General features: G+C 45.5%; 1 protein-coding gene across 1 annotated transcript in view; it reads left to right on the forward strand.

Moving 5' to 3' along the window:
• The first annotated feature begins 7498 nt into the window (after positions 1-7498).
• LOC147022813 (glycogen phosphorylase, muscle form) overlaps positions 7499-21580 on the forward strand; it is a 67125-nt gene continuing 53043 nt past the window's right edge. The window contains exon 1 of the mRNA XM_085887651.1: positions 7499-7897. Within this exon, the coding sequence (XP_085743777.1) occupies positions 7655-7897 (243 nt within the window). The 5' untranslated portion in view covers positions 7499-7654. The remainder of the gene's footprint in view (positions 7898-21580) is intronic.

The following is a 21580-nucleotide window of genomic DNA, read 5'->3' on the forward strand; positions in this document are numbered from 1 at the left end:
ATACCGCTCTCTCACACACACGGTCTCCTTTGCACACAGCGACCTTGCACACGGCCGTTCACTCACGCGTGCGGGGGCACTCACCCGCGGTGCCTCATCCACACACCGTGCCTCACTCATACACGCGGGGGCACTCAACCGCTGTGCCTCATCCACACACCGTGCCTCACTCACACACACGGCGACACTCATACACGGTGCCTCATCCACACACGCGGGGGCACTCAACCGCGGTGTCTCATCCATACTCCGTGCCTCACTCACACATACGGGGGAACTCACCCGCGGTGCCTCACCCACACTGGCCGTTTCATCCACACACGCGGGGGCACTAACCCGCGGTGCCTCATCCACACACGGCGTGCTGGGAAGCACGCACTCCGGCACCATCGCCACCACACCACTCACACACGGGGTCGCTTCCACACACGGGGACGCACTCACACCTTGCACCACACACACAGGGACAACCACACTGGGGATTTGTGTCCCCACAAGGGTCTCCGGGGCCTCTATACCCCCCAAGCTCTCCGTGCACCCGTTCGCAGCACTCCTCCCCCCAACCTCGCAAAGCACGACCGAACTCACCTGGTCGTGACTCGCCTCAAGGGGGCATACTCCCTCCCCTCGTTCCTGGAGGAGGCCATCCAGCTGCTCGCACTGGGTCTCTACACGCTCCGCGAGCTCACCCCCATTGTCCTCCACTACCTCCGTGTGTGTGTGTGCGTCACTTACCCCGTCTTCATCGTGTTGTCTCTCCTCTATTTTTTCTGTCTCCCGTGTCTCTGCCAACTCGGTCACCTCTTCACCCTTTACCTCCCTTGTCTCAACTATTATTATTTCCTTTGTCACGGCCTTCATGCCCGCCTGCAGGCATCGGCCCATGTTCTGCGTCTCACCCCGCAGCTCTTTCATTTCTTCTCTCATGTTTGCTTCCATTCCGTTTATTTGCTTGTTCATTTCGTTTTTCATTTCATTTGTGTTTGTATCCATCTTTTCGTTCATGCCTTTCATTTCGTTTTTCATATTCGCATCCATTTTTTCGATCATTTCCGCATTCATCTTTTCGTTCATGCCTTTCATTTCGTTTGTATTTGCATCCATTTTTTCGATCATTTCCGCATTCATCTTTTCGTTCATGCCTTTCATTTCGTTTGTATTTGCATCCATCCTTGCTGTCATTGCCGCCAGCATGGCGCATAGCTGGGCCATGTTGGATGCACTCAGCTGAGCCGTTTCGGCAAGGGTTGGGGAAGGGTTTTGGTGGAGAGGGGGGGGGGAGGTGTCATACACTGCGGCCGCTGCCGCACCCATTTCGGGCTCTGGGTTCAGTTGGGCGAGTCCGTGTTCCTGCACAATCAACATTTCCTGCTCGGGGATTCCATCCTGGACCATGGATTCTACACTACTACACATATACATTTCTAATACCCCCGGCTCCCGCTCGCCTTGAGACGCCATCTTGCTTCTCTTAAAGGGTTAATTTCGCTCGCTCGTAATTTGGAGGGAATCGGGGGTAAACTTCTCACCCCTGGACCGATTCCCGTGAATTTAGCTGGAGACAGGAGAGCCCGTTTTCCTGTTCTCCGATACCAGTGCCGCGAGGCGATGAATTTGTATCCCACTCCTGACACCAGTGTTGCAGCTTCGCGCCGCCGCGTGCTGGCGGCCACGTAACTCGAATCGCGGCACGTCGCCCACGGACGGACAATCCAGTCGTGACCCTCTCGGACTGCGCCGGGAACCAGTCACGGGTGGACCTTCGGTCTCACCGCGGTCGAGCCAATCCCAGCCCCCGCGTGGGATAGGGTTGCTCGCCAAGTCGACCTACCTAAGTACCCACGCGGAGGAGTAGACCGGGCGATCGCACCTCGCCGCAGGTCGACTTCGGACACGGGCCATAGCGACCCGTTCCGTACTATCAGAATAACCGAGCGGTGTTATCGTCGACCTCGACGGTTCGATTAATTATCGGGCGTATTCAGCCCACTACCAACCCTTTACGTGAAGCAAGATGAGGATTCAATGGGAGAAATGACGAAGCCCGAAGCGGGAGGCAGTTCAACACAAAACACATTTCTTCGCGGCTGCACGGAAGCACACATTCAATTCCACCAAAAGCACACAGAAAAGACACAATGCAATTTACACAAAAAGCAAATATAAAAGCGAAAACACAATGCAGAGCTAATACCGACTACCGAGCACACGGCAACACTTATACAATTCTACTTCACAGACGGCGCCGACAACACATACCCAAAACCAAGGAAAGAATACCCTCAAGGATGAGGTGGGCCTGAGGCCGAGACCGGGTCGCGCCTACCCGTCTGGTGATGAGACGCGGAGCGGCGATGGCGCCTCAACTCCGCGGGCCTCGCGGGCGGTGTCTGGTAGGGGGTGGGAAAGGGGCCCCCTTGGTCGCACTATCTCAGCGCGGGGGGAAACAGGAGGGGGTTGCTGATGCTCGGGGTATAGAGGATCTTTATTATCCCGCGACGAGCGTCTCCACCTCGGCCAGGTCGCGCTGTCGGCCTCCCTCGGGTGCAGCTTCCTGCACGACGCGAGCACCCCCTCGTCTGGTGTCGCCGCCTTTCCACAGCTCCGTCCCCTCCGTTCCGACTCCAACGCACACGACGAGCAGCTCCACCGCCCGCGAAGTCTTGACTCTCTGATTCCGACTCTCCTACTCTCCTACTCTCCGCCTCTGGACTCTCCTGACTCTCTGACTGACGAACACGGTCCTTTTATCCGCCCCGTAACTTCGCCCTCTCATCTTTGACCCCCTCCCTTCGACCTTTCACCTCGCTCCCCATTGGCCCGAGAAAAAGTGGGCGTGAAGGCTTTTTGATCCATAAATTTGCATATATCGATCGCCCTGGGGGCGGGGCCAATTCGCCCCTCGCTCACCGATTGGACGGCAAAAAGTGGGCGTGTGTCGTTTTTGATCCGTTTTTGAAGCACAAAATCCGTGATTTTGTACACGCTGTTCGACGCGCGCCCTGCACGAGTCCAACACCGGTACCCACAGCGGGGCAAGAACGGTGGCGATGCTACGGTTGCGAGGTGTGACGGGAAGGTCGTGGCGGTTGTGGTGAAGCGGCGTTGTGGTTGGTGGTTGATGTTGTGATTGTGGTGGTAATCATGGCGGTTGGTCCAAAATAAAGATAGTAAAAGAAAAACGGCTATCCTGAAGAGTCGCAGCACGCATGAATGACATGTATTCCCACTAGACAACGGGTTTGGGCCTAACTACACATGTACTTACCGAGATACCTCACCTAAGGGACCTGAATGGTGGTTTGCGAATTTGGTAACCACAACAATATATATATATATATATATATATATATATATATATATATATATATATATATATATATATATATATATATATATATATATATGGAGCTCGATCTTGGCGTGCCTGCATGCGTGCGTCCGTCCATCATTGTGGGTGCTTCGAGTCCTTATAAATCATGGTATGGTACATAGATCTGATTTGCCACAACAATCCGTTTTCATGAACAGCTTGAAAGGAAAGTGCGTCATTAATGCAGAGACATTAATCCACACGGATGGGTGACATGGTATACGGATGGGTGTTGAACAAGTGCGTGCCCGTAGGTGCAAAAAAAAAACTTTCAAACCGCGAGCCAGAAACGACAACCACATAGGCTGTTCTTTCGCTCTCGCGTTCTTGCGGCAACCACACTCAGGGTTAATTAAAATATAAATTAAGATCAAGTTTACCTCCCTGTCTTTGCTTGCCATGACATTCACTGCCATGTAACCGGCACGGGCTGTGACGTCATCGTCGGCTGGCCACGCACCGGCCTACGCAGCAATGTGTCATGTCATTGGTTGGTAAATAAATGGCCATAACTTGGGAAGCACTTGTCCGATTAATATCAAACCTTCAAAAGGCACATCCACAGGGCCCCAGCAATATACCTGGCAAGTTTCAATTAGATTGGACCACTGGTTGTCGAGAGACAGCAGTCACAGACACACAGACACACAGACACACACACACACACACACACACACACACACACACACACACACACACACACACACACACACACACCCACACACACACACACACACACACACACACACACACATACACACACACACACACACACACACACACACACACACACACACACACACATTGCTGGAATCTATATTAATATTTCGGCACGCCCATTTTTTTGTTCCACCATCAGATTTTTGTTACTGCATGAAATGAAACAAGCTTTGACATATATAGTAATGATATTATTGTCTTCCTTAAGAGGCCCCTCAAAATTCGTTTTGATCATTATGGTAGTTAAACAGTTCATGTTCTCCATTTGCAAAATGGGAGGAATTATTGCACAAAAAAGAAATAAAAATGTTTCCCATTTTTTAGAGGACCACGAAGATGAGTTCGGCTCATAGAATCACGCTCCATTTGGGGAGAAAACAGTTGAGTTCATACCTGACGAATTTGCAGTTTCCATGTGCCGTAGTTTCTTCACAAAACCATGACTTTCTGACTCAGTACAAAGTATTTCTTTGCTTTTTTTTTACCGTTTTGGTTGGTTGTTGCCGTTTTGGTTAACATGGTTGCCGTTTTGAAATTTTCATCGACCGATACCGGCTGCCCAGCCGGACCAACTGCCAACAAAGTATCGCCCGGTCAGTTAGGGTTAAACCCAAAACCATGATCATCGTTTGAGTGTGGAGGTGCGTACTGACAGTGTACTTGGGTCTTTTCCGGGTGGGTGCGGGATTGAGCACCGGGATTGCGGATACCGGGATTTCCAGGTGGGTGCGGGATTATGTGCACGTGCACATAAAAATCTGGCAACTCAACTTGAGTTGAACAATGGCCGCTTGATCCTTGAAATTTGAACCGACAGAAATAGCCTTCGAGCCTTCAGTGCTTCAGTGAGCCTTGAGTCTACAGCTCCGTAAAAGTACTTCTTCAACCGTCTCACAAGTAAGAGTTCGATCGTGATGGCAGATTCCAATAATAACAAGGAATATGAAGACTCCTAAAGTCACTCCTCTGATGAAAATTCTGTTGCAAGCATCCCCCCCCCCCCCAAGTCCAAGCCCAAGCCTTGATCCTAACAGTGACATTGAACATCCTCATAAATCAATGGATAAAAATGATATAATATATTGTTTAAAATACATTCATGCTATCTGTTTTTTATCATATGTTGCCAGTGACGCCCGTCGAAGACTGGCACCTTTACTAGTTATAGATAGATGGTATCCGGTGTGTGGATGGGTGATATATGGTATCCGGTGTGTGGATGGGTGATATATGGTATCCGGTGTGTGGATGGGTGATATATGGTATCCGGTGTGTGGATGGGTGATATATGGTATCCGGTGTGTGGATGGGTGATGTATGATATATGGTGTGTGGATGGGTGATGTATGATATATGGTGTGTGGATGGGTGATGTATGGTATATGGTGTGTGGATGGGTGATGTATGGTATATGGTGTGTGGATGGGTGATGTATGATATATGGTGTGTGGATGGGTGATGTATGGTATATGGTGTGTGGATGGGTGATGTATGATATATGGTGTGTGGGTGGGTGATGTATGGTATATGGTGTGTGGAGGGGTGATGTATGGAATATGGTGTGTGGATGGGTGATGTATGGTATATGGTGTGTGGATGGGTGATGTATGGCATATGGTGTGTGGATGGGTGATATATGGTATATGGTGTGTGGATGGGTGATATATGGTATATGGTGTGTGGATGGGTGGTGTATGGTATATGGTGTGTGGATGGGTGATATGTGGTATATGGGGTGTGGGTGGGTGATATATGGTATATGGTGTGTGGAGGGGTGATGTATGGCATATGGTGGGTGGATGGGTGAAATATGGTATATGGTGTGTGGATGGGTGATGTATGGCATATGGTGTGTGGATGGGTGATGTATGGTATATGGTGTGTGGATGGGTGATGCATGGTATATGGTGTGTGGATGGGTGGTGTATGGTATATGGTGTGTGGATTGGTGATATATGGTATATGGTGTGTGGATGGGTGATATATGGTATATGGTGTGTGGATGGGTGATGTATGGTATATGGTGTGTGGATGGGTGATATATGGTATATGGTGTGTGGATGGGTGGTGTATGGTATATGGTGTGTGGATGGGTGATATATGGTGTGTGGATGGGTGGTGTATGGTATATGGTGTGTGGATTGGTGATATATGGTATATGGTGTGTGGATTGGTGATATATGGTATATGATGTGTGGATTGGTGATATATGGTATATGATGTGTGGATGGGTGATGTATGGCATATTGTTTGTGGATGGGTGATATATGGTATATGGTGTGTGGATGGGTGATGTATGGTATATGATGTGTGGATGGGTGATATATGGTGTGTGGATGGGTGGTGTATGGTATATGGTGTGTGGATGGGTGATATATGGTGTGTGGATGGGTGGTGTATGGTATATGGTGTGTGGATTGGTGATGTATGGCATATGGTGTGTGGATTGGTGATATATGGTATATGGTGTGTGGATTGGTGATATATGGTATATGGTGTGTGGATGGGTGATGTATGGTATATGGTGTGTGGATGGGTGATATATGGTATATGGTGTGTGGATGGGTGATATATGGTATATGGTGTGTGGATGGGTGATATATAGTATATGGTGTGTGGATGGTTGATGTATGGTATGTGGTGTGTGGATGGGTGATGTATGGTATATGGTGTGTGGATGGGTGATGTATGGCATATGGTGTGTGGATGGGTGATGTATGGTATATGGTGTGTGGATGGGTGATGTATGGTATATGGTGTGTGGATGGGTGATGTATGGTATATGGTGTGTGGATGGGTGATGTATGGTATATGGTGTGTGGATGGGTGATGTATGGTATATGGTGTGTGGATGGGTGATGTATGGTATATGGTGTGTGGATGGGTGATGTATGGTATATGGTGTGTGGATGGGTGATATATGGTATATGGTGTGTGGATTGGTGATATATGGTATATGGTGGGCCGATTGGCCTGCTGTGTGAAAGTTCCTTGTGGAACACCAAGCGAGACCTCGGAAACTATCGCCATCAGTGGTGTCTTGTGAAGAGTTAAATTGCGTTTAAACCGAATGAACGCGGCGGTCCTCATTAAAGAAGGTCACCAAATTAGGGCAACGTGACCAAGTGACGTGTTATTTGTGCTTCTCCATTGATGTGCCTCCCTAGTTAATCAATATACAGCACTGTACATCGTACACGTCGTGCCGTTATCCGTACATTGTGCTTGTGGTGAAAAAATAAAATAAAAAAAAAGAAACCGTTTACGACGCGCATGCGCAGTTGTGCGCCTTCAAATGTCAGCGCTTGGGGGTGGAGCCAGCTGTAAATCCTGAACGAGTGGACAGCCAATCACTGCGATCGGATCCCGCCTGCTCTGGTTAATCTCCTCTTTTTTTATTTTATTACCTCGCTCTGAGGGACACAGCCTCCGTCTGAGGATCGTGGGCGGGGAGAGGTGTGTGTCGAGCGAGCGAGGGGAGCGTCTGCGCGTGTGTTTGCGTGTTCCGCGCATCGAAGAAGCACCGGTTCCCTGTAACGTCGTCGTTACCGAAACGAAAACATGTCGAAGCCTCTGACGGACCAAGAGAAGCGCAAGCAGATCAGTGTGCGCGGTATCGTCGGTGTCGAGGACGTGGGCGAGCTGAAGAAGGCGTTCAACCGGCATCTGCACTTCACGCTCGTCAAAGATCGCAACGTCGCCACGACCCGGGACTACTACTTCGCGCTCGCTCACGCCGTGCGGGACCACCTGGTGGGCCGCTGGATCCGCACGCAGCAGCACTTCTACGAGAAAGACCCCAAGGTGAGCGTGCGTGCGTCCGTCCCCACGTGCTCGCCGTGCCTCGTGCACTCGTCCTTGAGATTCACAAAGCATGACCTTGAGATTTAATTGATTATATCATTTTACGTGTTTTTTTTTTTTTTTGGCCGCCGTCACTGCTCGTTTCGTGCACGTTGAAGGGAACGTCGTGTCAGTGGTTTGTGATCGTCGCTCGTAGAGGACGTCACCTTCGGTCCGAACGTTTTGTCTTCAGACTATCCGTGCAGAAATTTTTCCTCTCTGAGGGTGAAGGACGAGGCTCCAAACGAGATGTAAATGGTCCGGAACAACAATAACAACAACAACGTGCATGACCACGTACAGAGGGGGCACCGTGGCAAGTGGTCTTGATGTGGAGCAAATGGTTATAGTCTACAGCCCAAGGATCATCGGTGGACTTTCAAATAAAGTTTAACATCCTCCGAGTCAAAGAGTAGAACAACCAGACGTTTATCCTCATGAAGTTTTGAAAAACGACCTGTTCAAATGTAGTTATCCAAGAATTCCAGGTTGAAGGATACAACTTGTATTGGAACGAGGATGAACAAAGCGGTGCCAAGGGGGGTGTTGTGATACGTGTGTGTGTCAAAGATGACTTTTATCCACAAGTGAATCGAGATTTATCCAACTCTCTCAATGCTCTGAATCATTATAGATAAATACCAGAAAAGTTTAACAAAAGTACCACCATTTAAAAAAAAAAAAACAAGCCAACAAACCGACTATGTTTGGCGGGCATTTTTGAGGAAGCCCTACCGTAAAAACCTATCTCTTCCGTCAAAAATGACCATATCAAATCGGATTTTTTATATGTTGTACTAGGAATCTAGGAAATGAAATTGCGAGAAAAAAAATGGATTAAAAAAAAAATTTCAAGTGGGCATGACTTCGGCCACAAGAGGCGTGGGACGTCCCTCATACAAAAAAAACCAACTAGACCATGATATCTAGCTTGTGTCCAAGTTTCATCAAGACCGCATCAAACGTCACGGAGCTATGCTCTGGAGAGTCACAAACAGACAGACAGACAACGAAAATAGTGGTCACTGCTGGTGCCCGCGAACCAAAAAAAGGTAGCCTTTGGGATAGAACAAGAAGTTGCAAATTGGAAGCATGATGGAGTCACCAGAGAAAAGGAAATAAGAGAGTTGGGACGGTAGTGAGACGAGGCTTTTTCATTCGGAGAGTAATTGAACACGTGGAATGGTCTCCCTGTCGAGTAAGTGGACATTAAGATTGAGTTGGATAGGTAAGTGGAAGTTTTAGGGATGGGGAGGAGTAAATCCTGATAAATCATGGCATGGTGCTACATGTCTGATTTGCCACAATCTGTTTTTATGGACAAGCTTCAAAGGAAAGTGTGGAGGGTAGTGTAAATGTAGCTTGCGCATGGAATTGTCTCCCTCGGGGTCAATCGATCAATGAAAGAGCTCAAAAATGGGAGGTTGTATATCTCTTAATGGGAAAGAAAATTGTTTTTTATGAGTGATCGGGGCAGCGGTTTGTTTCTCATGCACCACCCGGATTCAATTTTTTTTTTTTTTCATTGAAAAAAAATTACAAAAAACCCAAAACATATATATATATATATATATATATATATATATATATATATATATATATATATATATATATATATATATATATATATATATATATATATATATATATATATATATATATATAGACTTTATGGACACCCTGTATGTATATATATATATATATATATATATATATATATATATATATATATATGTATATATATATATATATATATAACTTCGTGCAACTAATGGTGCCCATATAGAAGTGTATTAAATGAGGCAAAAAAACTTCAATATCTACACCTCATTTTGTAATAATTTCCACAGGTTTATCTATTCATTTGCTTTTGTAATAAATTTTTTTAATTAACCTCCGCCATCGAAGATAGACGGAGGTTACTGTTTTCACCCCTGTCTGTCTGTCTGTTTGTTTGTTTGTTTGTGAACAGTATTACGGAAAAACTCCTGGACGGATTTCGACGAAACTTGGTGGGGGGATTAGGTATGGTCCAAGGATCATGCCATTAGATTTTGGACTTGGTCCAAAGTCCAATATGGTGGCCATTTTGAAAAAATATTTGAATTTTTGTTTTTGCATTTCTCCATGTTTTAAGTGATTTCCAACCCCCCCCCCCAAAAAAAATTTGTTGGAGAAAAAAACAACAAAATTTTGCAACTTTGTTTTTTCAAAAAAATTTCATTTTATTTGAAAGATATTTGAATTTTTTTGCATTTCTACATGTTTTAAGTGATTTCCAACCCCCCCCCCAAAAAAAAATTGTTAGAGAAAAAAACAAACACATGTTGCACCTTTTTTTGCAAAAAAAATTCGATTTTTTTTTTTTTTTGGCATTTCTACATGCGCATCGATCTAGTGTAGTTTATTCAATGGTGGCTTAGTGGAGTCTGATCCGTTTTGACCTTCAATGAATAGGATATCAGGTTCACTTAAGTGACCCAGCAGTATTGGCGGCGGAGGTTTTGCACGCTACCGAGTGCTCCCCCTCTAGTTCTAAAGAGACTTTATGGACACCCTGTATATATATATATATATATATATATATATATATATATATATATATATATATATATATATATATATATATATATATATATATATATATATATATATATACATACACACACACACACAGAAATCACCTGGTGTTGGCTTCATGGTGAGGGTGGTGGGCTTGGGATCCTATGATCCTGAGTTTAAACCACACTCTGCTGTTGATTTAATACCAGGTGGGGTTGACTGCCTGTCATCCTTCCGAGGTCGGCAAAATGAGTGCCAGCTTGCTGGTATCCTGTGTCGGAGTGGCGACCCATCCAGGATTGTGCCCAATAGCCAAAGAGTCTGCTTCAGCAGCACCAACGCTCTGCACAGAGTATGGTCCCAATGGATGGATGGATTGTCGATAGATAGCCTACACCCCCTTTCAAAATTTTCACCTTTTGTTGCCTCAGTCTGTAATTAAATTGCATCAAATCGGACTTATTTCACCTTTAGTTACACAGCGTGAGCTACAAATTTCAGATGGTTAATTGCAAAAATTACAGATAAAAATACAAAACTAGAATATCCTGTTTGGATAAGTGTCCACCCCTTCTGAGGTAATACATGATGAAAGCACCTTTGACTGCAGTAACAGCTGTTAGTCTGTTTGGGATAGGTATCTACCAACTTTGCACACCTTGATTGGGCAGTATTTGCGCATTCTTCTGTTCAAGTTCAGTCAGGTTGTGTGGGTAGTGTTGATCGACAGCAATCTTCAAGTCGTGCCACAGATTTTCGATTAGATTTAGGTTGGGGGCTCTGAGCTACTCAAGGACATTTATCTTTCTGTTCCTTAGCCACTCCAGTGTAGCTTTGGCCGTGTGCTTCATGTTGTCGTCTTGCTGAAAGGTGAACTTCCATCCCAATTTCAGCTTTCTTGCAGAGGGCAGCAGGTTTTCCTCAGATTTTTCTGTATTTTGTTCCATCCATTTTCCCTTTTATCCTGACAAGTGTCCCAGTCCCTGCTGATGAGAAATATCCCCATAACATGATGCTGCCACCACCATGCTTCACAGTTGGGATGGTGTTCTTTTAGTGATGTGCTGTGTTTTTGGCTTGCACCAAACGTAATGTTTTACATCGAGGCCAAAAAGTTCCTTCTTGGTTGTGTCAGACTACAAAACGTTTTGCCACATAGCTTCAGAATCTTGGGATTTAAAAAAAAATTTTTTTGAGTGATGGCTTCCTCCTTGCTGTCTACCATACAGGCCAGATTTGTGGAGTCCTTGGGATATTGTTGGTGCATCCACACAGTGACCAGTCTTTGCCATGAAGGCCTGTAGCTCTTTCAAAGTTGCCATTGGCATCTTGGTGGCCTCTCTGATCAGTCTCGCCCTTGCTTGGTCATCCAGTTTGGAGGGCCGGCCAGATATAGGCAGGGTCTTGGTGGTACCATACGCCTTCCACTTTCTAATCGTCTTGACTGCACTGTCAGGGATATTCAAGGCCTTTGAAATATTTTTGTACCCATCCTCTGATCTGTGCCTTTCCACAACTATATCTCAGAGATCTTTTGAAAGCTCCTTCGTGTCATGGTTGAGTCTTCACTGTGAAATACCCCACCCACCAGAGGAAACCTACAGGAACAGCTGATTTTATTCTGAAATGATCAGAATCGCTACAATTTAACACAGGTGGAGGCCAATTAACTTGGTGTGTGATTTTGACGGTGATTGGTTACACCTGAGCTAATTTACAATTTGCTGTTAAGGGGGATGGACACTTATCTAACCAAGATATTCTAGTTTTGGATTTTTAATTTTGTGGAATTTGTTTTTCACTTAAAAGTTGTAGTTGACAATGTGTTAAAATTGAGGTGGGAAAAGTCTGATTTAATTCCATACTATAAGGCAGCAAAAGGTGAAAAAATTGAAGGGGTGTCAACTTTCTATAGACACTGTATGTTCAGTGTAGATCCAATAATATTGTTACGTGTCTTGGCGGTTAAGTTAATCCCCGACCCAAATTGTGGTGATGGGCATTTAACACCGCCAGCCCAGATAGCCCAGTGATTTTTATTTTTTATTTTTTATTTTTTCTTCATTTGGAGGTGGACACGTTGAACCTCAGAGATTTATGTGTATGGGAGTAGTAGGGGGCAATGACTGAGGCACAGCCGGATGCACAGGGGGGTTTATACTTTAACCCCACGACAAATACACGGGCGCAGAACCTTAAAATATATATGGGATTTCATGAAAATTGTCAAATATTTACAAGGGATTTAGTTCTTTCATCCCCTCTTCCTGTGCAGGCTGGAGTTCCTCAAGGTAGCGTTCTGGGCCCTGTTCTTTTTCTGGTTTTCATCAATGATCTCTCGGACTCTCTGGAAAATCCTCTATTTCTCTTTGCCGATGACTCAACCCTCTGCCGTACCATCTGTCATCCCTCAGACCGGCAAGCAGCAGCTTCTTCGCTCACTGCAGATCTGGATAAAATCACAAACTGGTCCAACACGTGGAACATGTCTTTCAATCCAGACAAATCTCACACTCTCACTATGTCTCTTCGAAAGGACCGTTTACAAAACCCCCCCATCCACTTTCTCAACAATCCTCTGGAAGAAGTCTTTTCTTTCAAGCTTCTGGGTCTCACTATCTGCCATGACCTTTCCTGGGAAAGTCACATTTCCAACCTTGCCTCAAAGCCAGTCGCCGACTGGGAATCCTCCGTCGTGCAAAGTCCTTCCCCGGCCCTCTTGAGCTCCTGACCACTTACAAAGCTTTTGTCCGTAGCCTGATGGAGTACTGCTCTCCCCTCTGGGCTGGTGCTCCTGCCTCCCACCTTTCTCGACTTCACGCTGTCGAAACCAGGGCTTTTAAGATCATTGGCATCTCCCGCAATGAAGCTGAGTCTTTGGGCCTCTCACTCAATCACCGCAGGTTGGTCGGTGGTCTTTCTGTCTTCTACCGACTCCTCTCCAGCCTTGCCCCCCTGCTCTCTCTGCGATTTGTCCCAACCACATTTCCACAGGGCGCTCAAGGTCCGCCAACAACCCCCTTCTGGTAAAACTACCAAAATCACGAATCACTGCTCATCTTCACTCTTTCATTCCTCTTTTTTCCCGCCTTTGGAATAAACTTCCTCACTCTATTCTTTCCCATTCTTCCCTTCAGGCTTTCAAAACAGCTGTTCACCACCACCTCTTATCTTCCCCCATCCAAATCCTCGATCTTTTCTACCCCCGATAATCCACCCAAGCCCACTTCCTTCAATTCTCCTGCTTTCCTTCCTGAAAGTCCCTTTAATGTCCATCTTCCCCTCGCCATGTTCCCCGTCCCATCCCCATCCCTCTCCCTTCCACAGTTCACCTGTGTCTGTTCCCCAATGTTTTGTCCCTTCCACTCCCGCCCCTCTTGTCTCATGCCTCCTTGCTGTGAGTTGTGTGTTAGCTCTCATACGAGCCTCGACCAAGGTATAAAAAAAAAAAAATAAAAAAAAAAGGGATAATCATGAGATAAATTACACCGAAATTCGAGGCGCCTCAACACACAGACTTAAATACAGACAAGGGGAGACGAAATAAAAGAAAATCCTTACTTTATTCTGGCACATAGCTTTGTCCTGCACGTGTAGATGCGCTCAAAATGGTGCCAAGCTGCGCTCTCGCATTGGGAACAACGTATGTTAGGCAATTCCTGAGCGGTATTCAACACCAGGGCTCAGAGACCCCATGCAGCTTCTTTGTCGATCGCGCTTGCCGATATGTGGCTTTCTGCAGAATGGCAGCGTCCCCTTCGGTGATATACACGAGACTTCGAGGTCCGTCTCTCACGACCCAACCAAGAGCCAATGACCAGCATCTTGCTCCACCAAGTGAGCCAATTCGCCTTAGCATGAACACGAGAATCGTGCTGTCTTCTTCATGCGCCAAAGGCAAGCCATTTGTCATGCTGAGAGGAGAGCAAAGTGAGATCCTCTATCCTAGCCCCGTTCTCTTTCGACCGCATGCGTCCGTTACACTCAACTGAACCAACAAAGCCAACACCCTCCTCGCTCCACATCTCTCCTTAACGTCATACCGAACAACCATTCCACCTCCGGGGCGTGGCTTGCTCGCATGAAACCTGGAAAGGCGGGGCCTCTGCCTGCTCGGCACATCTTGCTTGCTTGTAAATGCAAAAACGTAGGAATAGGTCACAGGGGGCAATCACATATTGGGGGAACTTGTCCTTGATCCCTATCTAATAAACACCTCACACCCCCCCCCCCCCTTGTGGTGACATGTAACACTTAAGCTCACAGTTTCCCTACTTAATTACATCTCGATGTCTCCTACACGTCCATGGACCAAACTCTATTCAATCCTAACTTTACTATGAAAATCCTCCATCTACCCCCACAACCGTAACAATATTCACTAGCCGAAACCCCGTCACAGACGGATTCCGTTCCATGAGCCCAATATGACAACCAGTGGCATCTCTTGTAAGAGCCGGATCCCAGTCGATGTACTTCATGGCCTTACCTAATGAGGCCTACAAAACGTCCTTGTATACTACTCCTTGTGAAGAAGTCCCCTGATTTGTGCACATGTCTACTTTGACGTACAAACACCGTTTCAAAACTTCTCGGGTCACTGTCCCGAGAAAAACGTGACGCGACCGCTTGGAGGAGCACAAAATTGGTCCTTCAGTATTAATATAAAGAAGATACAATGTTTCTTGTTACATTTTTTTTTGTGTGAAATTCGCATTCTGAGGTAGTCAGCATGTGCACAAGTTTTACATTGCAGACGCTATTTTCGAGGAGTGGAATTACACCTCTCAGCGGTAAAGGTCTGTCGACGACAGACGTAATGACGTCAGCGAATGACCGATGATGTCATGACGTTCTTTCCCCTCTTGACGGTGACATCACATGTTGCCATGTAAAACGAAAAGTGTTTATTCTGCTTCAGAGTTGAATATTGACTATTGCCACAATGTGCGATGCACTCTTACAGGTACGAAGTCTCTTTCAGTCCAGGTCACAGTACCGAGAAAAACGTGACGCGACCGCAAGGAGGAGCACAAAATTGGTCCTTCAGTATTAATATATAGATGGTAGATATTTTGCATATTGTAGTGAAATCGCATTGAAAAAAACAGTTATCAAGTTTGTTCTTCTGTAGATTAAGTGACCCTTGTCCCAAGATGGATCCTTTTTTGTTATTTTATTTTATTTTATATTTTTTTGTTATTTTTCTTGACATGATTAAGGCTCATGGAAGAGCAATAATTGTATACAAATTCTTAATTCTCGCCACTAATTAATGGCTGCCACACGATGCACATTTTTAACGATATGACTGTCAATAAGTGAACTCGACTCCTGGTTTCATGGATGAAGGGTAAAGTTATTCGTTATATGCAATACTCATTAATAGTTGTACTATTGGGAAGCTCTTAATCAATTTGGCTAAAAATTGGTGTCCGTTGTTTTTAAAATCGTGAAGATACCCATTTTAAAAGCCCTCATTCCAGGATTGAAGAAGCATGCATGGGAGCCGAGTGAGGTGGTTCCAACGATCACATTTATTATTCAACACCAGCAAGAACCCTTTTAGGAGCACACAAAATTATATAAAGTAATATTTCTCGAAGCAATAGAAAAAAATAAAAGTACGAAGGGGCACACAAACAACAACAACCATCACAGCCATCATGATAGCAACAACAACAACAACAACAACAACTACGTGTTATAAAACAACCATTTTTCATGTATTTCACTTCATTTTACATCTTCATGGATAGCCGTGCTATATGTTTATGAAGTACGACATGATGTCTTTTGATGAAACCCCTCGCGAAGCGATGGGTCGGCACACCTCTGTGTGACTAATTTTACAACATGCCTCGCTTTATAGACTGTCATGGCAGCAATGACTATTGTTGGGGATAATTAATTAGTACAGAGCACCTCTCGGGCTGAGCGAACATGCAGTTTTACTGTGTAATGTGACCACTGGCCCATGCTGAGGGCGAAGCCAATATGTCCCACAACAACAAGGGAAATCATTCGGCGTGTGTGTGTGTGTGTGTGTGTGTGTGTGTGTGTGTGTGTGTGTGTGTGTGTGTGTGTGTGTGTGTGTGTGTGTGTGTGTGTGTGTGTGTGTGTGTGTGTGTGTGTGTGTGTGTGTGTGTGTGTGTGATCTAGTTTGGCTTGCTGGGCACTTTTAACCAGCTATCGCTTCCACAAAATCTGTGATTCAAATGGTCTTAAACATAATTTTTAGCATTTTGATGAAGGCGTAGCAATTTAAAAGTGGTTCCCCATAATTGTTCTGTTCCTGAATGCAAATCGGACTCACTGGGAAAGGTCTGTGGAGCGAGCGCGTGTCTGTGCGTGTTCCGTGGACTACATGAATCTACATGAGATACAGTGGAAGTTCGAAACGGATACTTCTCAAGTGTGTTCACAGCAGGCACCACACAGAACATTCCAGAAGTTGATGGTTGAGCTGTTGAATCGCACAACAAGCCGATGTAGTCATATGTGCAGTTGAAATGGTAAGAAGGCTGACTGAAATCAATGATTGCAAGGTTTGTGGACCAGAAGGTATGCATCAAAACTACTTGAGGAGGGATAAGCTAGCTATTCTGCTGCAAATGATCTTATCAGTCATTGATAGAAGGGGAGGTACCTCAAGACTAGAGATGCAAATGTCATCCCTATCAACAAGAAAGGGAGCACCATTGTAGCAGGAAACTACAGACCAGAAAGTTTCACATCATGTGTTTGTAAAGTAATGGAAGGTATCAGAAACCATGCTCTGAAGCACTTGGAATAAAACAAACTCCTGAATGATGAACAGTTTTGATTCGGATCAGGCAGGTCTGTAACCTTCATCGAGTTGATTGCACGGAACATTGCTCTCAGCTGCTTTATGAAGGCCATTCCTATGATATACTTTACCTTAATTTTGCAAAAGCTTTTGACAGCATCTGGGAAAGGATCCACAGTTAGCCTACCACAAGGAAGACTTCTTGAGCCAGAGATATTTGTGATATTATCAATGAAATTAACATGAGGGTCCCATGCCAGACGAGACGATTTGCAGATAATGCCACGTGTTCGAATGAGGTTGACAATTAAATGTCCAGAAGTTAAGATGCAGGAACAATACAGAACTGAATTAATTGACAGTCATCCATGACGAGACAGGACAGGACAGGAGAGTAATCTCATGCCCCCCTCAACAGTCGAAGATTTATCCGGACATCATCCAAGTACCAAGTAGTGCCTGTGCTGTGGAACCATGTGTGTGGCTTTGCTGTGGATCTGTGCTGGCATGCAGCTGTTCTGTTGGTCCGTGCTTGCGCATGGCTGTGCTGTGAGTCTGTGTACATGTAGTCTGCTTGCTGATGCTTTTTCTGGGTTTGCACATCTCAGCACTCGTTGAGCTCTCGAGGTCACTCGGGGATGATTCCAGCATTGATTGAAATACAATCCACGTGAGAGAGAGAGAGAGGGAGCTAACAAGTCCCCCACCCCTGTTGCATGGGTAGTTGGGTTGGGGATTTGGGGGGGGGAGGAGGAGGAGAGCTGTGTCATGTGGAAGGGGCTTGTTGCTTGGGTCTGGAGAGTGTGCACTCCCCCCACCCAGAACCCTCTCCCAACCCCCGTTATTGGTTTCTCTTGCTTGTGGCATCTGACCTCAAACCTTCTTTTTCTGTAATTATTTTTGTGCTTTAAAGCAAATAGATGACTATGTAGTTTGTCAGGGCAGTAGTTTGGTGTTTGTTGGATTTTTCAGTGGAAAACTGACTCTTGCAATAAAAAAAAATTTTGTATACAGAGACATGGCAGAAGTAAATAGACACCTTAAATGTCTTCATGTCATCTGCATAACAGTTTTTCATAGTAATTTGTACTAATATTCGACTATTTATTTGCAGAAACGAGTTCCTGGGTCTTGTATGACCATTAACGATGCCTCGAACCCAGGGAGCACACGACCTTTGCGATTTTTCAAAGAGGACGAATTGTTGGCCATTTGGAAGGTGGAATCAGATAGCTCAGAACCTTGGCATTCCGCTTTCTATGTTCAATCGGGTGATTTGTGCAATTCACCAACGAAGCCAAGGAATCCATAGCTTCCCATTCTGGTTGATCTGGGCCCTCAGTAAGATGTCTTTGAACTGTCAAGTGGTCCATTGAGAACTCCCCGTTGCAAGGCAGCAGATGTTGCAGAGGATGTCTAAGTTAACTCAAGAACTGCCGTGCAGTACCTTCATTAACTGGTCTACTATGGGAGAGCAGCTAGGAGAAAACCTCATCTTAGACCAGCCAACATTCAAAGGAGAAAGAAGTGGGCTGATGAGATGGCCAACAGACCCTTGGATTTTTGGCAAACTGTCATTTTTCCAGATGAGTCCCAATTTACTCAATTTTCTGAGAGTGGACGTGTATGGTCTGGAGACTTCCCAGTGAAGAATTTTCTTTGAACCGATTGCAGCCAGCTGTCAAACACGATGGTTTTTCAGTGATGGTGTGGGAAGCAATCTGGAGCACTGGTCAGTCAGCTTGTGGAGTGTGTTGGCAACATCATCACTATGATATATTTTTCTATCCTTGAGGATGGAAGTCTCCCTGTCCTCTCCACTGGTCAGATGGTCAAAACAACACTGTTCATGGAAGATGGAGCTCCACACCACACTGCAAAAAGACCAAAGAATGGCAGGACAGAAATGGGATCAAGCATCCTCCCATGGCCAAGTCAGTCTCCTGACATGAATCCCATTAAACACCTCTGGGCCATATTGGATCGAGCTGTGTGGAAAAAGTCCAGGAAACCAACATCACGGGCAGAATTGCTAACCCGTTTATGTAAAGTCTGGACAGAAATCTCACAAGAGAAAATTTCAGAACTCGTTAGTTCTGTGCCTGAAAGAGTAAAAACGTTGAAATCTGCAAATGGCAAGTCTACTAAATACTAGTGTATGTATCAAAATGGATCAAATAAAAATCATGGTATCTATTTACTTCTGTCATATCTCTGTACAGTCAAGGCTTGTGGAAGAGCGAGGACACTGAATGGGTTAGGACAAAAGGAACAGTGGAAAGAAGGGGGGAGGGGCCCCCAACAGTGGAGTTGAAGGACAAAATCGAGGGACTTGGACAAACAAGGGGTAGGGCAGGAAACAATGCATGGGGTGGACAGGGTGGATAAGTTGAGGTCTGTAATTTTGTTCGTTGCTGGGGATTTTTACTCATCTAAAAATCCCCCAGTTTGTGGGTACATTTCTGGATGTTCCTCAATGTTCAGGGTGTTTCCAAAGTCCAGAATCAAAGGAAATATTTTATATTTTTAGATGAGGCATTCCTTTTGAGGTATGTAGGACCGTTAGAAAGAATGGCCTTTCCACATGGTCACTTAATACCACTTAAGTGATTTTTTTTTTCTTTGGGGACACCTGAAGTCAGTGGTTTTACCATGAGACCACATACTATTGAAGATCTAAATAATGAAATCGGAACAGTGGCTATGTGGCTCGCAATTTGAGCAATTATTTTAATATTCCTTTGATTCTGGACTTTTGAAATGCCCTGTATACTGTTTTTGCATTGCACGAGTTAACATTCCAAATGGTGAAGAGGGGTTGTGGGGTTGGTGGGTGAAGTGGTGGTTTGAACGAAGTCCCAAATCAATGGTTCATCCTTTTCTTTGCCACATGGTGTGAGATTTGTTTTGGTGTGTGCAAATCCTGTCATTCTGTGCATACGGGACTCGCGCTCCAAATTCCAGTATTCCAAATTGTGCATTACGGCACGGCCTTTGCAGAGTCCACGTCGATTTGCTGTCCCTTGTATTTTCGTCTCGGTAAGGTGTTTGCTTGGTGGGTACAACTGTGCTTCCAAAAGGGGAGTGTGTATGCTTTGCCAAACATAGCTACTTGTAGGCGTCTGGCTGTCATTTCCCCCCTCGGTGTATCTCCTGGTGGACCATGGCACACCTTTGCCTTCAATGGAGTTCAGCTGTTCAAAGCTTGCTTGACCTTTCTCAGACTTGTTAAATGATACGTGTACCTTATTTTCAAATGGCATGTTTCAATACTTGTGTGGCAGGTGTATGCGTTGGCTTTAAGAACTGTTTGTCGTGGAGAAGATAGCCGGGGCTCCTGTAGCTGTCTGTTAAGGACTAAGGGATGTGTGCTTGACTTCCTGTATCCAAGTAGAGGTGCAGAACTCCACTTTGCACGGTGTCCGCACAGGATCGGGACGGATAGTTTTGTCCAGTTGGATCTCTTTTGGGAGTCAATACGTTGCAAACAGTTAACCAAAAGGTCATCCAATGCCAGAGCAAACCCGATTACTGTACATGTGAACACCAACTCCATCGTTTTGTCAATCTATGTGGGTCTGCACTCCTATTGTGCTGATATTTTATTAGTACAATAGAGAGGGGTGCGGGAGGAGGTAGCAAACCCATGTCTGTGACACTCATAATTGTAATTTTCTTTTCCTCTGTGGGTCGATAGTACTATGTATGATATTGGGGTATCCACCGTGCTCCCATGATAGGTTCTATGAACCTGGAGGTTGCTTGCGTTTATCGTGTGCATGATTTCCCCTCATCCCTCCTGCAGTCCCCCATCCCCGTTACACTGTTCCCCCCCCCCCTTTTTAAGAGTGAGAGATAAATGTGAAGAACGTTTCACTGTTGCCAGGAAATCCGCTCGTGCTTGGCACTCCTAGCTTTGCTGCAGTGGTGACGTCACCGTTCCTGTTGCTGCAATGCGGATACAGTCCCCTTTTATTTAAAATATGCGGCTCTGCTCAATTTCTTCTTCATTGTAATCTACACCAATTGCGCTGCTCCACTATTTGACCCATCATTCATATTCACTTATTTTGTGGCAAACAGATTGTATCTGCTGCTGGTTCCACGTTCCTTTGTTCTCTCCTTCGGGGGGGGGGGGGGGGGGGAAAGACGAAGAAAAAAGCAATTCCCTTCCATTGCTGATATGCATTGCCAGTCTGACTTGTTTTGTTGGGCTTGTATACAAAATGTTGAGGCTCATACAAGAGCACAAAGGATATGGGATGGGGAGGAGAATGGCAATGTTCAGACAC

This window comes from Eptatretus burgeri, chromosome 7 (assembly GCF_056783735.1).
Source record: "Eptatretus burgeri isolate ZD-2024b chromosome 7, Ebu_testis_v1, whole genome shotgun sequence".
Classification (NCBI taxonomy): Eukaryota; Metazoa; Chordata; class Myxini; order Myxiniformes; family Myxinidae; genus Eptatretus; species Eptatretus burgeri.